This window comes from Corythoichthys intestinalis, chromosome 8 (genome assembly GCF_030265065.1).
Source record: "Corythoichthys intestinalis isolate RoL2023-P3 chromosome 8, ASM3026506v1, whole genome shotgun sequence".
NCBI classification, from domain to species: domain Eukaryota; kingdom Metazoa; phylum Chordata; class Actinopteri; order Syngnathiformes; family Syngnathidae; genus Corythoichthys; species Corythoichthys intestinalis.
Genome location: NC_080402.1, coordinates 36648482 through 36664660, shown reverse-complemented (window position 1 = coordinate 36664660; position 16179 = coordinate 36648482). Strand labels below are relative to the sequence as shown.

Below are 16179 nucleotides of genomic sequence, written 5' to 3'. Positions count from 1 at the left end.
GATTAGATGAACTGAGAATCTCCCCTTCCCCCCATTTTTTACAACATACAGTGCTGCTCGAAAGTTTGTGAACCCCACAGCGATGGTCAGATTTTTTGTAAAAAAAACTAAAATAACCTTATTAAATGTTAAGTTATACCCAAATCCACAATACTGACATTCCAAATAATGGACTGAAACAAAAGAAATAGTTATATTGTCATTCTTTATTTAACAAAAGTGGTTGATTTAAGAAAAACTCAGATATCATGTGTGCAAAAGTATGTGAACCCCTTCAGTTAATAGGATATTGCGCCTCCTTTTGCAGAGATTACCTCAACCAAACGGTTTCTGTAGTGACTAATCAGCCTCTCACATCTACTTTGGGGGATTTTTGCCCATTCTTCCTTCAGAACGCAGTCAGTTGAGAGAGGTTTGATGGGCATCTGGCATGAACTGCTCGCTTCAGGTCCCGCCACAGCATTTCAATGGGAATTAGGTCAGGACTTTGACTGGGCCAGTCCAGAACACGAATCTTCTTCTTTTTCAGCCATTCCTTGGTTGTATTGCTGGAATGCTTTGGATCATTATCATGTTGCATGATCCACCTTCTGCCAAGCTTTAACTTCAAAACAGATGGCGTCAGGTTATGTTCTAGGATTTGACAATATTCCTCAGAATTCATGATTCCCTGGACTATGTGGAGTTGTCCAGGTCCTGAGGATGAAAAGCAAGCCCAGATCTTGACATTCCCACCTCCATGCTTCACTGTTGGGAGAAGGTTCTTTTGGTGGTATGCAGTGTTGACTTTTCGCCAGACATGGCGGTTTTGGTTGTGACCAAACAGTTCAATTTTGCACCTACATCAGTTGATGAAAACTCTTTTTAATTTAGTCTCGACAACACAACTGTTAAAAAAACAAAAAAAAACTACTGAATTGATTGATTAGGAAATCAGGTTGAAATAATAGAAAATTCCAAAATGTTGAGGGGGTTCACAAACTTTTGAGCAGCACTGTATTTGTCCAGAATGATTTAGATTTTAGAACATTGTACTTTGCAAAATTTTTCAAAAGAAATTGTCATGATTGTTTTTAGAGTTCATCACCTTTCGCTCAACAAAGAGCTTGCCTCAAGAATAAAGAGCATAGAGAGTAGGAATACCATTTTAGAAATTAGTTGAACTGTTTTATGAATATGAAATAACAGGTATACTTTATGAAGTCTACTCAAAAATATTTAATTTCATTATTTTTTCATACACCTGTAATGATCAAATGCCTTAGAAATTGAAATCTATGGTGTATTTTTTCCCCCACCAATCTGAACAAACCAGATTTCAGATTTTATCATCACTACCATTTTGTAGACAAATGGTGATGTCAGCATTTTCCATCACCATTGGACCAACTAGTATTGCAGTGTATTACGACAAACAATGTAAAGGAATAGGACACAAATGTACACGTTTCAAGTTTAATGTTTTCTCCCAAAACACAAAAATGTAAAGGCGCAATGTTTTCATGAATTCAAACAAATACCCCGCCCCCCCCCCCCCCCCCCGACCCCTCACATGATGATAGAAGAGATATGCAACTTAGCCAGAATAGAAAGCAAACACATGGAAAAGTAATGACGAACATTTCTTAGCCCTCATGATATCTGTACATGAGAAATGTACACGTGATGTAAATCAGAGATGCAAAATACAAAAATTGTAAAGGATCTCCTAGTATCTAACACACTGAATTCACATGGACATGAAATACTGGATCCTGGAAACACCTTTTGCCTGTGTTTTCAATTCTTGATTTCAGCAAGGCAACTGTACAAATATTAGTTTCGCTCTGTTAGATACAGTAAATAAAAAGAGATCTTGGACCTGCTTAATTCCTATATATAATCAGATTATCCATTGAAGAAACAAGATTAACCTCTATAAAGAATAAGATTACTATGTGGGTCCAGACATGCTTAAGAGTGGGAGGGCCAAGAGAGAAGGGAGGTGTACAGTACATACATTATACAGGCATGTCTGATTTTCACCGCCGTTTCCAGGATTGATTCTAAGACGACCACACATCATAGCCCTCAATATGAAGAAGTAAAACATCTCATTTTATTGCAAATACTCTACTCCAAAATATTGACCTTTTTTTTTGGAGTTAAAAAGACGTTTCATGCACAGTGAGTATCCTCAGGAGTTATTCAATGGAGTAAAATGTCCAAAGAGACAGCAATTGATGACTCGTTTTATAGCCAAGTCCCCAACGCTTCCGATCCTGTAATCTATTAAAACTCACATAAAATGTTTTACACAATAACTATTCCTTCAAATACTTTGAAAGGATCAGTTGTTTCTAAGTGAGTCTTACAAAGGCTAAAATGGTGTTTATTGACAAATGGCTCTTAATTTACAAATAGCAGACTAGTAAACTCACTCACCAAGTGTAACATGTGCATGCAGTAACAGACCACTCCGTTTCAAACCCATTAACTATGCCAACAGTAGCACTTCTCAAACATAACTAGTAATACATGTATAGCTGTAATTTTTTTTCCTACTAAAACAATCAAATGATAAGCGTAATATTAAAGATATTTTCCTATAGCTAACTATAGCACTTCACCCCAAAATGTAATGATGGCAACCCTGCCAGATAATGTGATGACGGCATTCCATTCGCTGATTGCAAAACAAAAACAATCTTCCTGTGCCCATCGTGAAAAAAGGGCGAGTTACCCGCTTATTTCATGATAAAACACTCACGCACGCGCGCACACACACAATGCGCTTTGCTGCTTAGTGGCTCAGTTTGCCTTTGTGCCTGTCTGTACATTACATAAAGGTCATCTGCATCAGCCCTGCAATCACCACTATCTACATTAGACATCTTAATGATATATAATAAATATTTCACACAGTAAAAAAACAATGTTATTGCTTCAAGCACTAAAACGTGAGATGCTGGTTAGTTATGCTGATCATGGCATGATAGGGCCTTGTGAATGATCTTGTTTTAGTGCCATTGACGGTGAGAGACATCCAATCCCTTTTGACTGGGAGGGGCTGGCAGTGATTAGACGTCTGTCTCAGTTAATGAGTTAGTAAGACCTTCCCACTCAGGTGTTTGAAACATGAACATATGCATGACACCTAAATCAGGTCTGAGTAAATTGTGTTAGTGTAATCAGACAAATGTGTACATTGGATTTGTTGGCTACCATAATATCAGGACCTCAAAAAATATCCATTTACATTTCAACAAATGTATTGGATTTCTTTTGTTTTGATATTGTAGGGAGCAAAACTTTTCAGTGTGTTGAATGTTTATGTGTAACAGAACAACCTATCTGGATGGAGGAGTGTGTCATTTGATTATTGCCAAGAGGATTTTGGTGTGTAAAAGTAAATGTTTATACAGTATACAACGGTGCCTCCAGTGTCTTGATCCGTTCAGACCTGTCGCTCCTGGGATGAAAATATTGCTTCGTTAAACCTCCAAAACCGCCACCACTGTAAATGAGCCATGGTTGAACAGAAATTCTTCAAATGTTTAGTCTCATTTGTTGCCAAGCTAAGACACAGCAAAGTCTGAATTATGACCTTTGTGCAAAAAAAAAAAAAAAAAAAAAAAAAATCAGCCCTTTAACAGGAGGTCACAAAGTTTTTTTTTCCATTTTGGACTCACTATTTTTAGTCTGCTGGTTAGCATCCAAAAGTAAAAAGGGAGTACAAGTATGAGTAAAGGAGTCCTTGGAGTTATCGCTTTGTAGAAGAGCGTGCTGTCCGACAAGTTGGTCTACCTGGAGATCATTGAGCTGGACTGGGATTGGTTAGATGAAGTGGTGGCAGCGCTGAGCTGAGAGAAACCGCTGTGACTCGATTCCAGGCTGGTCATCGAACCCCTGTAAAAGGAAATACGAATCAGGGAACACAGCCTATTTTCAACCTATTTAGCCCAAACGTTTCAACCAAACAAATGACGCACACCTTGTACCATGCCATTAGGAACTTTAATCAATTGCACTCACTGGTTTAGGCTCTAGTAGAGGCCAACGGTGATTGAATTGAATTTGATTAAAAATAATAATAATAATAATAATTAAAAAGGCCATTTATTGTTCCTGTGGAAAATTCAGGACTGGCTGTATTCGGTCGAAGGTGTGGTCTAAATCAACTCTTTGCAGGTTTTAAGGTTCTGTTGCTTGATGCAAAGCATAAACACATACAGTACGTTGGGAACGGGAGAAAGTGCTATAAATAAATCTAACTACAATATAGCTATCAATAAAAAAAAAATACATATACATATATACATATATATGATATATATATGTATATATATATCATCATGTCATCCACTTCCTGCATTTTATTTACCAATGTTAAAGGAGTTTTTGCATCTTAGTTAGAAAATTACCTTTTATTTCTAAGCGGTGTAGAGAATGGTCAGTGCATGATTGTATTATTATTTTAATTCTTGTTTTTTATTCTTCATGTACAGCTACATCACTTTGTTGGACCTGCAGTTGTTAAACTGAACTGCATTTGGTACCGGGATCGTGGATTTTTAGCATTGAATAGTTCAAATAGTAAATCCTGTTTTGAGTTAATTCCACAGGATCCCAAAGTAGACAAAAAAAAGAGCACAAATGCTTTACATATTCAGTACTGTAGAAGGTTAATGGGGTGGCCAACATTTATTGTATGTATGAAAATATTAGGGATGCAACAATACTTGGTTTTATATTGAACCGTTCGGTACACCCTCTTCGATTCAATACGCAAAAAAATTCGATCCAAACGAAAAGCTCCCAAAACGTATTTTCTGAATTTATTTTTGCCGTCTCAAAATGTCTGGCGCAGCTTTCACTTGAACAAAACAAACTCTGCTGCTAGCAGCCCCCCTCCTCCACTCCTCACCCAAACTGCATGAAAGGTGGGAGCTGTGGCGCACGAGGGTCATTGCTCATGTGGCAAGACAGAAACTTAAAGAGGCGGCGTGGCCGCTTCAATGTCGTACAGTTCCATTGTTTGGCAGCATTTTGCATGAGCTAATATGCTACCTCCACTCGTACATATTAAAAAAGACTGACTTTATGGATATGTACAACAAAATCGCCAATATATTGTTGCCGACTTGGCTGCTACGAAATAACTTCGCTTTGACAACAGACAGGTTAAGACAGTGGGTCACAGAGAGCTAACTCACGGTTACATGATGAACAATGAGTGGCAAATAAGAACGCTGTACTTCAAACTCGTCCTGTTTATGAAAGTCGATTGTCAAATGCTGGTGTTGTGCAGTAATGAGCAGATGTGACTTCTGTGGCGCTTTTTTTAATGCCCCACAACACTCGCGCGCATACACTAGATATCATCAAATAGCAACCTAGACGTGCTACGTTAGACCCCCCCAAGTCCCCTGCCATTAGATGTGTGAGACCAGAGTGATCATGGGATGCGTAGTCCATATACAGCGATGAATTAAAAACCGCCATGACTGAATGGAGTTAAGCAGGCCAAATCAATCCATCCCAGTGACTATAAATAATGCTGCAAATATTGTTAATTCAGTACGTAACACGGATGGACTTGGATCACAAATAGGATGTTTTTCTCATGTGGTAAACATACCTGCTAAGAGAGTAATAGCAATCAACACTGTGCCCCGCCTTTACAAACAGTAAAGATTGTTCTCAGCACTTTTATACAAAATTTCTTCAAATCAGTAAGACGTAAGCACATAAATATTATGCACAAAAATGTATGTTTATATGATGGCATTGTGACTTTTGCTTGTTAGCATAATAAAATAAAAACAAAAAAAATAACAATTGCATTTTTTGTTTCAGAGCATTAAATGTATTGAATCGAATTGAAAATCGTGTCCCTCGTATCAAAAATCGTACCGAACCGTGACTTAACTGTATCGTTGCATCCCTAGAAAATACCATCAAAATGCTTTAGATGGTGCAGTCTTATCTGTTAACAGACCACAGCGAAACAGGAACTGATGTTTTAGCAGTTAAATTGTTGAAATTGGAATAACATTAGAAAAGAATATTCAGTAGATCAGCAGTTTCAAAACTTCAATAAGACCGATGAATGCTAGTATTGTTAGTCGTGCAAGCAGGGCAACAGTCAACCGGCTAATGCCAAACTGTGCCAGCCACGGAGGTGGGCTGTAAAGTTAGCAGTCAAAAAGCAGGAATGACGATGGGGTGTTCTTAAAGGAAAAGGACAACCACTGCGTCACTTACAAACTCTGCACGTCACAGCAAGCCGTTCTTCACGGGAAGAAGATAGAGCGGCAGGAAGAAAAGAACAGGAAAGAACAGGAATGTGTTGGACAGAAAAAAAAATGAATTAAAAAAAACATTTGGGGAAGAGGAAGCATCCTCGATTCAAAATTCAGGGCTGATATATTTTTACTTTTGAATTTGTCTTTGCGCATGTGTGTTATAGAGGGGACTGCTAGAACAAGGGAAGGAATTTTAGGACTCATAACAGAATTGAATTTAATCATATGAATTTAAAGTACAGTACTTCATTGCCAACTGAATGAGTTACCAACCTGAAGTCCTCGGAGCCCAACACCTCGGTGTAGTACATGACTTTACACTTGTGCGAGGAGACCTGCAGGGTTGCCAGCACGTCATCTACTCGAGGTAGATTAGTGGTCGAGCAGGATGGCATGTTGTGGAACTTCCATTGGAGGATGTAGAAACCTGGCCAACGTGTAATATGGGACCCCTAAACAAAACAAAAACTCTGAGGTTTGTTTCACAGACGCATAGGAAAATAAAACCGAAGAGACCCCAAATGCGAAATCTAATGTAAAATGTTATATTTTTAAAACATTACCTGTACACTTTCTCCCTCCTTGCAGGTTAGAGGGGACTCTACCATGCTGTAATCCTGACCAAGTGTCCATGATTTATCAATAAGCTGCACATTGTTTCCCCCTGGCGATGTGATACCATGCGCTCCGAGTGGGTCTTTACGCGGCGGCTGCGGGGCACGCTTGGAGTGGTAGATGTTGAAAACAACATCACCTTTACACACATCAAAGTCCCAGGTGATGACTGAGGAGGCGTCAATAATCTCAATCAGAAGCTGTTGGGAGATATTGGGAGTCATGAATAACTAGGAAATGCAATTTCAGGGGAAACTCAACAAAAATTCATTCTTTCTTTGCTTCGGTCGAATCTATGTTAAATTGGAACAGGTATATTTCCACTTTCCAGGCAACGTTCCATGCCGAAAATAAAGAAGTGCAACAAGAGGTTTCAACCACTAGATGGTACCCTTCTCAATCACACAAAATCTCAGCGGTATTTTTAACTCCACTTTTTTTTCCTGACCTACATATAATTAATTATAGGTGTTACCATTGCAGGCTTCAACTTGTTCTACATGTGTCTCACCTCATGTGGAGCCCCTTTGAAGATGCTGGCGCTTTGGTAGATTGTTTCAGTCCAGAGACGAACATCTTCATTCTCAAGCTCCTCTGCAGTGCGGTACATTGACTTTGGGACCAAGCCTCCCTCGGGTACCTCACACTATATGGAGAGAGAGAAAGAAAGAGACCACATGTGCAAGCACACATACAATTAGGTCAGTATAGGTGACCTTGGAATTTAATCAAAGGTTTAAACACACTGCTTAATTCTTCACTCACCATACATTCACCGCCCAGGAAGTCAGGGATAATCTCCTTGTCTATGTAGTCCACCAGTCCACCGGGGCCCTGGTAGTCATTTCCTGCATAGATTAGGAACTTCTTGCGGGTGTTTTCATCAATAAATGGACTGACCTAAAGTAATGAGAGAGGAAAATGCTGGTTATGTAGAGGAGTAAAAAAACAGTATTTGCACAGAACTGCTTAACTAAAAACTTTTATATGTCTGTTTTGGAAAGTCCCCAACACACGCAAACTAAGGGTGTGCCCAAAGAATTGATTATTAGATGCATCGCCATTCGACACGTAACGATTCGATTATGATTCATAAATGTTTAAAAACGATGATTTTCCATAATAACTTTATGACAGTCGCTAGTAGCGGAACGAAATTCAAGACCTGCCGCCCGGACACCTTTAACAGACGCACGCACAACGTTATGATGGCTGCAGCTGGTTACTCAGCGAGAGACTTACTCGTTTTCAAAAGACTCGAAAATAAATTTGTGTATGAGACAGGCAAGTACCCGATGGTAGCGCTTTGGGTCGTCTTCTGTGCACAAGTTATTTTTTTAGAGTGAGAGGGGAAGAGAGAGAGTTCATTGCTGCTTGTCTTTCAGTTGTCCAGCAGTAGGTTCAAGTCGTGTTAATTGGGAAAAACTCCCTAGTGTTTTGCTAAGTCCCATGCCTGTCAATCAGAGATGAGTACACGACCCCTCTTGTACTGTTTACCTTTTATTGTTGTTGTTTTTGAGATGTTACTAGTTAGCGACCAGCACTGCGCTAATGAAGGACTTCGCTAACATGTATTTCCATGTCAAGTTGTGCGTTGTTTGGTGGTGTACAAAATTTATTCCAGAAGCGGAACTTTTAAAACCGGCATTAAGTACATCAGTAATACTACAAACCTGCGGAATAGTACAGAAATCTGAAAACAACGTATATTGGTTAAAAGCAGTCTGATTTCTAAAGACACTTTGTTTTCAGAAAATGTGGAATTCATTCCACCAGTATAAATTTTATTGTATTGTTGAGAGAAATAAGTACTGCCTTTAAAAAAGCTAATGTTTTTGCAACTTCTTGTGAAAAAGAGCATCTCAAGGTCAGTTGTGTGTTGTATAGGCATGTTCAGAAATAAGTACTGCCTTTAAAATGGTTAATGTTTTTGCACTTTCTTGTAAAAAAAAAAAAAAAAAAAAAAAGGGAGGATAGCGTTTTGTTTTATGGGCATTTTTCCATAGTTCCTGTTAAATCATTTGGATATTTTAAATAAACAATGGACATAAATTTGTTTAGCTACTTTATTAATTAGTATTGTATGATGCATCGATAATCGTGATCATCCTCAATACTGTGATCATCGTTCAATAATTGAATTGTAGCACCCTGAATCGTAACTGAATCGAATCGTGGCGTGCCTAAGATGGCACACCCCTGACGCAAAAGGTTTATTTTATATTGACAGACCGTCACACACCATGTGCTTTTTAATATTAGTTCACAAAACAGCTACTCTCAAATCCATAGGTTGTGTAAGTGTGTTTGTGAAGGAGAATTTAGGACACTGAGTGGTTCCCATGCTCACCAGTGTCCAAAGGACTGGGAAAACTCTGGGAGCTCTCAAGATAAGCAATCGTCCCAGCGTCTCTGGATAGTTGGCCTCTACAACCTCAATAATCCTCAGCAGCGCTTTAACTCCTGGTCGCCACAGGTGACGCATGTTTAGACCCTCCAGATCTACAAGGCATGTCCAGCAACTACCGAAGGGAAAGACGCAAAAACACAAAAAACACAAAAAGACAAATTAGCAATCAGTGAGAACTTGCCACAAAATGTGTGGTTTAAGTGGTGACAGCAATGCATGCTAATTCTAGGCTCTCTCTCCATCCTCTTGCCTGGCTCGTGGCCAGCGTAGCGCAATAGCTATTCATAGTTGATGTGCCATCCTGTGTGGCTGGGGTCCCTGCTCCCACCTCCTGCTGAGATGCCTGAATGATACCATCTCCATTCCTTCCCCTCACACTTCCCACCATTGGCTGTATTAGCAATTGGGAAAAAAACAACATTCTGTACTGTCTTTGTTCAGCTGCATTTACTCTACGTATAACTGACTGCTCTGGACTACCCTATAGTGGCACGCCAACTATTTAAGTAAACATAAAAAGCTAAACTATGACTTGTGTAGATATTTATTCCCACATATTTGCTCATTTCATATAATCATACTTATTCATTCATTGCCAGTATATTACCGACATCTGTGAACTATATGACTGTTTTTCTTGTTAAGAGGCAGGAGATCTGGGAGCCTTCCTCCCTCACCAAGGTTGTACAACAGATAAAATGCTTTTCAACGTGCCTCATAACTGCATGGCAAATTTCCATTTTGGTTTGAGCCAGACGAGTGCACATATAGGGTTAACATGTTGACTGGGATTAGCCTGCCTATTTGCAGTTGGAATAACAAAACATTTATGCGTCGGGAGGTCGACACCGAATCATCTGGAAGGCACCTTGGGGCACTCTAGGAGCTTTGGTCCAAGCCAGACTGCATTTAAGTGTCCATTAAAAACGAAATGTATATATATGGCGGAAAACACGGACAAGACTGAAGAAGCAGTTTCTGCTCTTGCACTCCTCTTTAAAAGAAACTGCTGTATTTTAAGCCAAAACAACAGTTGTGTTTGGTAGAACAATGCGTCTATATGCTGCCATAACAGATTCATGGCACATTAAGCTCCCAAACTATTTTTAATTTGTCCATTTTACCCTGAAAACCCCCATTTACAGACGTCGCGCAACCGCTTTTGTTTCAACCAATCCATAAAACGAAGGTAATTAATTATATATATTATTCAAAATGTCTGTCGTTTTTAGCTTAGAATCATTAATTGAGGTCTCATATTTCGTTTTTTTTTTTTTTTTTTTTTTTTTTTTTTTTAAACGACTTTAAAAAAAATTATTCACTCACATATGTTAAACTTTTAAACTAATTATTTCACAATGAAAAAAATGGCGTCTGTAAAAAGGTCACGGATATCTACCTGGTAACTATTGCTTAATTGTATTTTTTTTTTGTTACTCTCACGTTTTCTCCTATGTGTTAGATGATAATCGATCCAAACAGAGAAAATTTGAAAAAAAATAATAAAACATTTAAAAGGGTAAACATATGAAAAAGAAAATCAAGACCACTCATTGATGTCTGCGATTTCTGCATCGTGACCCTTGTTATATTACTATGTTTCACCCATAAAATCACAAAAAATCCAGCTGTGGCCTTTCACAGCTGTGTCTTGACACTCAGTGATACATGCTACATGGAGTTTTTGGATCGAAACAAGGTGAATATGCGATAATATTTCATTAAAGTCATAGGGTGTTTTCCGCCATACACATATATACAGTATATATGACGTAGCTTAGGTGACTATTGCTTTCTTTTTGTTCTTGACTTGTGTGACGTCATCTCCTCTTCATTTAAGAGAATAAAATTAACCTGTTAAAAGAAGAAAATTCAGTTTTTCTTCACTTGGTAATTAAAACTGACACCTAACAGGTTCTATAATACGCACTTGACTTTCTAGTGTTCTTCTTGGTAACCCTTTATAGGACAGTAGTTGAGAGTTTTATGTCATCTGTGGTACGCCCACTTATACACAATATTATAGCTCCACACATCATCATACATGATTTTTTTTTGCCCCTCTCCTCACCCACCTCGACCCCCTTTATGCCTCCAAACCAGGCCCCCAAACTCCACCTCCAATAAGTCGCACCGTTAAGTTTTGGGGCAAAATAAAACATTTTAAGTGCGCCTTATATTCCCAAAAATATGTAGTAATTATAATTGAGCCCCGCTGTCCCTTTATAAGGATTTAAACAAATATTTTATCATTATTTTATTTAAAAAAAAAAAAAAAAAAAGGCACTTGACTTGTAAAGGTTAAAAAAGTGCAGATTTAGTGTACCTGATGGGACGACCAAACACCTTGGTGTTCTCTTCACAGCGTCTCAAACCCTCTTCGTTGATTGACAGCACCTAAAAATGATACCAGAAACTTAAACAGACATAACTTTTGAAACTCCATCACCAAAGTGGTTTACACTGACATCTTATGTGCACTATCGTTATGGTAACTGTGTGTGTGCCCTACTGGACATGAATCACCTGGAATTTGAATGGCTTACTTTGAGACTTAATAAGAAGTGTCATGCAAATACTTATTGTGTTTTAACACCTGTACATACATGTCTAAGAAGTGATTCTTCTCCAAGAGCTCGGACCAGTCCTTTGGTGTCCATCTGACCAAGTCTAAGGACGTACAAAGGCCGACCATCTACAGGATAAAATACAAAATAGTAAATACTTTAACAGGTTGCAGTAATATTACAGTCTACTGGGCTGTGTATCAAAGTGCTGAGAATCATTATATTTGGCTGCCTTCTCCTCTGTTATGCAAGACAATAACAGCCAGGCAAAAACTTTTGTCCTCAATTTAGCCTTCCCCACTATTGAAACATAAACACTGTTTGCACAGCCATTCAAGGACTGAAATACCACTACAAAAATAAACCTGTATGTTTAACAGAGAAGTGTTTAAAATATGTGCATGTTTGAGTCACTGGAATGGGTGTGATCTACCATTAAAAAAATAGCTTTTAATGTTCATAATCATGTAACTTGAATCTGAAGGAAACCCGAGAGCAAAGATCACCAACTTGGCTAGCTTTACAAGAATAGCCTACATAAATCATGTATGTGTAAACCTAGCCATCCAGGGTGTGTATGCAGGTAGAGGTTTAACCCTACCTCGATCATGGTGGTGCCAGCCCCCTGTGTAGTAGTCCTGGAGGACTTGTGGTGAACTCCAAGTCTCTAGAAGATAGTCTACTTGGTGCTGCTTCCTCCAGGTCAGAGACTGGCAAAGAATTTCACGAGCCTTGTCCATGTTAAAATCCCTGGCCCGCAAGAATCTCAGGATGTGTTCATCCTTAGGAATCTGAAATGAAGTAAGACGGTAAGATGCAAGTAATTTCAAAATAATTAATCCAAATGTACAATTACACATTTGCAGTGCTGGCCAAAAGTATTGTCAACCCTTCAATTCTGTCAGATAATGTTCAATTTCTCCCAGAAATTTATTTCAATTACAAATGCTTTGGTAGCAATATCTTCATTTATTTTGCTAGCAATGAAAAAACACAAACACAAAACTCCAAAAATGGGCTGGACAAAAGTATTGGCAACCTCAGCCTAATACTTGGTATTACAACCTTTAGACAAAATAACTGCGAACAACCGCTTCCGGTATCCATCATTGAGTTTTCTACAAGGCTCTGCTGAATTTTAGACCATTCTTCTTTGGCCAACTGCTCCAGGTCTCTGAGATTTGAAGGGTGCCTTCTCCAAACTGACATTTTCAGATCTCTCGACAGATGTTCTATGGGATTCAGGTCTGGACTCATTGCTGGCCACTGTAGAAGTCTCCAGTGCTTTTTCCCAAACCATTCTCTAGTGCTTTTTGAAGTGTGTTTGGGGTAAAGATGCACGATAACATCGTTTACCGATAATTATCGGCCGATAATAGCAATTATGACGTTACACTGATAATAGATATTTTTAAAAATTCAACCGATAATGCAATCCGATAATTCTATACTTTATTTAGCCTTCAATTGTGTGCAACCGACACAGTTTTGTCGAATTCTGGGCCGGCACCCCAACCCCTCCTAAAGGTATTTTTTGTGCAATTAAGTAATTAATTTGTAAGCATTATGAATATTAATTAATATACAATGATTCGACGTTGGAATTTACTACTTGCTCACATTTGATGTGGAAAAAGTAGAGATAAATTGTATTTTTGCACAGTAACATTTCGTCTTTTTTATAATTGAAATTTGTATATATGTATATCTTTTCAATAGAGTTATCGGCTTGACATTAACGGTTATCGGCTGGAAGGAGGAGGTGATGATTGGTTATCCGTATCGGTTGAAAAATGCATTATCGTGCATCACTAGTTTGGGGTCATTGTCCTGCTGGAAGATCCATGACCTCTGAGGGGACCCAGCTTTCTCACACTGGGCCCTACATTATGCCGCAAAATTTGCTGGTAGTCTTCAGACTTTATAATGCCATGCACACGGTCAAACAGTACAGTGCCAGAGGCAGCAAAGTAACCCCAAAACATCAGGGATCCTCCGCCATGTTTGACCGTGGGGACCGTGTTCTTTTCTTTGAAGGCCTCGTTTTTTTCCCCTGTAAACTCTATGTTGATGCTTTTTCCCCATAAAGCTCTACTTTTGTCTCATCTGACCAGAGAACATTCTTCCAATACGTTATTGGCTTCCTCAGGTAGGTTTTGGCAAACTCCAGCCTGGCTTTTTTATGTCTCTGGGTCAGAAGTGGGGTTTTCCTGGGTATTCTACCAGAGAGTCCCTTTTCATTCAGACGGATAGTACGAGTTGACACTGTTGTACCCTCGGACTGCAGGACAGCTTGAACTCGTTTGGATGTTAGTCGAGGTTCTTTATCCACCATCCGCACAATCTTTCGTTGAAATCTCTCGTTAATTTTTCTTTTCCGTCCACATTTTGGGAGGTTAGCCACAGTGCCATGGGCCTTACACTTATTGATGACACTGCACACAGTAGACACAGGAGCATTCAGGTCTTTGGAGATGGACTTGTACCCTTAAGATTGCCCATGCTTCCTCACAATTCTGATTCTCAAGTCCTCAGACAGTTCTTTGTTCTTCTTTCTTTCTCCGTGCTCAATGTGGTACACACAAGGACACAGGACAGAGACTGAGTCAACTTTAATCCATTTTAACTGGCTGCACGTGTGATTTAGATATTGCCACCACCTGTTATGTGCCACAGGTAAGTAAGAGGTACTGTTAATTACACAAATTAGAGAAGCATCACATGATTTTTCAAAGGGTGCCAATACTTTTGTCCGGCCCATTTTTGGAGTTTTGTGTAAAATGATAATGATTTAATTTGGTTCCCATTCTATTTTGTTTTTTTCATCGCAAGAAAAATAAATGAAGCTATTACTACCAAAGCATTTGCAATTGCAATCATTTTCTGGGAGAAATTGAGCATTATCTGACAGAATTGCAGAGGTGCCAATATTTTTGGCCAACACTGTAAGTTGTGTTTCTAACAATGATATGAACATGAGATACTCAAGATTTTTTTACATTCGTGATCAGATCCTGTAGTACAACATCTTTCACCTTTCCCTTGTGCGTCTCCTGTAGCCATTTACGAAGCCTGATAAGACAGCTCTCCTGCAAGGGGGTAAGATCCCCAAGGTAGCGCTTAATATAGTCAGCATCTAATTTATCTATAAAACAAGCAGAACACACCTCAAATATATGTGAAATATCTAAATACGATTCACAGAAACCACCGTCACTTTTCATTTAAACAGACCTTCAGGTGTGCCAGCTAGAATCTCAGTTAAACTATCTGCAGGAAGGGGAGTGCTGTCTTGCTTAGCTTCCAGAGAATCACTGTCCGGGGCATTAACAGTGATTGGAATGGGTACAGCAGCTGTAACAGGGACTTTGAGGTCAGCGGGAGGGCTGGTCAAGAGACTGGTTGGTCGGGAGGGAGGTGGGGGAAGAGAGGTTTGATTCCATCGTGGAACATGGGTGATTCCCTCATCTTCTAGCTCCTTCAGGTAATACTCTATGATTTCTTTTCCCTGCAAATAAAATAATGGTAGCAGGGGTAAATATAGCACAGAAAGCAGTGCAATGACATAAAATTCATGAATCAAAATGGCAGCACTTTTTTTAAATGTGTGACATTGAACAAATGATACAAATTTAGTCATGTTTTTTATTCATGTTGATTATAGTGCAATATAATGTAGAATAACTGTAGATCACAATAATGACTGCTTACAATTATGTTTACAGTTTATTTTGTATAGGTATACTTGTATAATACCATATATACACAGGTAGCACTGTATGCTATACAGTACTCGTATATTAAATTAAAATGAAAACGTTGAAATGGCTTTGACCACTTTTCAAATTGCCTTTTTGGAAAACAATCCATCACCCCTGATCTAAATGAACATTTGGGGTCTTTGGAGCTATAGCTAACAGTGATAAGTTACAATGGCATATCTATTATATATCCTCAGTGATTGACTTCTGCATTTATACAGCTCCATGAAGTAGCTAAATACAATCCTTAAAAAACATAAATACACAATCACCTTTTTGATGCTGCTGGCATATTGCTTCATTGCAATCTTTTCCACTGTGCTCTCAAAGCCAAAGAACGATTTTATGTCCAGACTTGCTGACTGTTCAAAACACGTCCAGTCTTCATTCTCAGGGTGGACCTGGAAAATTTGAGAACATACTGTATCATGCTGTACACATTAGCAAAAAAGGGGGGCTTTGCAGCTATTGTAACAATGGATCATTTGACTTCACGAGAACATCAAGCACAAAGAGAAATATGTGCACAGCACGGTGAG

At 38.8% G+C, this 16179-nt stretch overlaps 1 protein-coding gene across 5 annotated transcripts in view; it reads right to left on the bottom strand.

The window, feature by feature from the left end:
* Window positions 1–3595: 3595 nt before the first annotated feature.
* si:dkey-237i9.1 (SEC14-like protein 1) overlaps window positions 3596–16179 on the bottom strand; it is a 28760-nt gene continuing 16176 nt past the window's right edge. For 2 of the 5 annotated variants that reach the window (XM_057843417.1, XM_057843419.1), the window contains 13 exons: window positions 15913–16041; window positions 15114–15387; window positions 14879–15024; window positions 12481–12670; window positions 11919–12007; window positions 11639–11709; window positions 9253–9424; window positions 7668–7802; window positions 7414–7548; window positions 6851–7102; window positions 6561–6739; window positions 6247–6273; window positions 3596–3888 (listed from right to left, as the gene is read on the bottom strand). In XM_057843417.1, coding sequence (XP_057699400.1) covers window positions 3783–3888; window positions 6247–6273; window positions 6561–6739; window positions 6851–7102; window positions 7414–7548; window positions 7668–7802; window positions 9253–9424; window positions 11639–11709; window positions 11919–12007; window positions 12481–12670; window positions 14879–15024; window positions 15114–15387; window positions 15913–16041 — 1905 coding nt within the window. In that variant the 3' untranslated portion in view covers window positions 3596–3782. The remainder of the gene's footprint in view (window positions 3889–6246; window positions 6274–6560; window positions 6740–6850; window positions 7103–7413; window positions 7549–7667; window positions 7803–9252; window positions 9425–11638; window positions 11710–11918; window positions 12008–12480; window positions 12671–14878; window positions 15025–15113; window positions 15388–15912; window positions 16042–16179) is intronic. The other 3 variants (XM_057843420.1, XM_057843418.1, XM_057843421.1) reach the window with 3 other exon arrangements.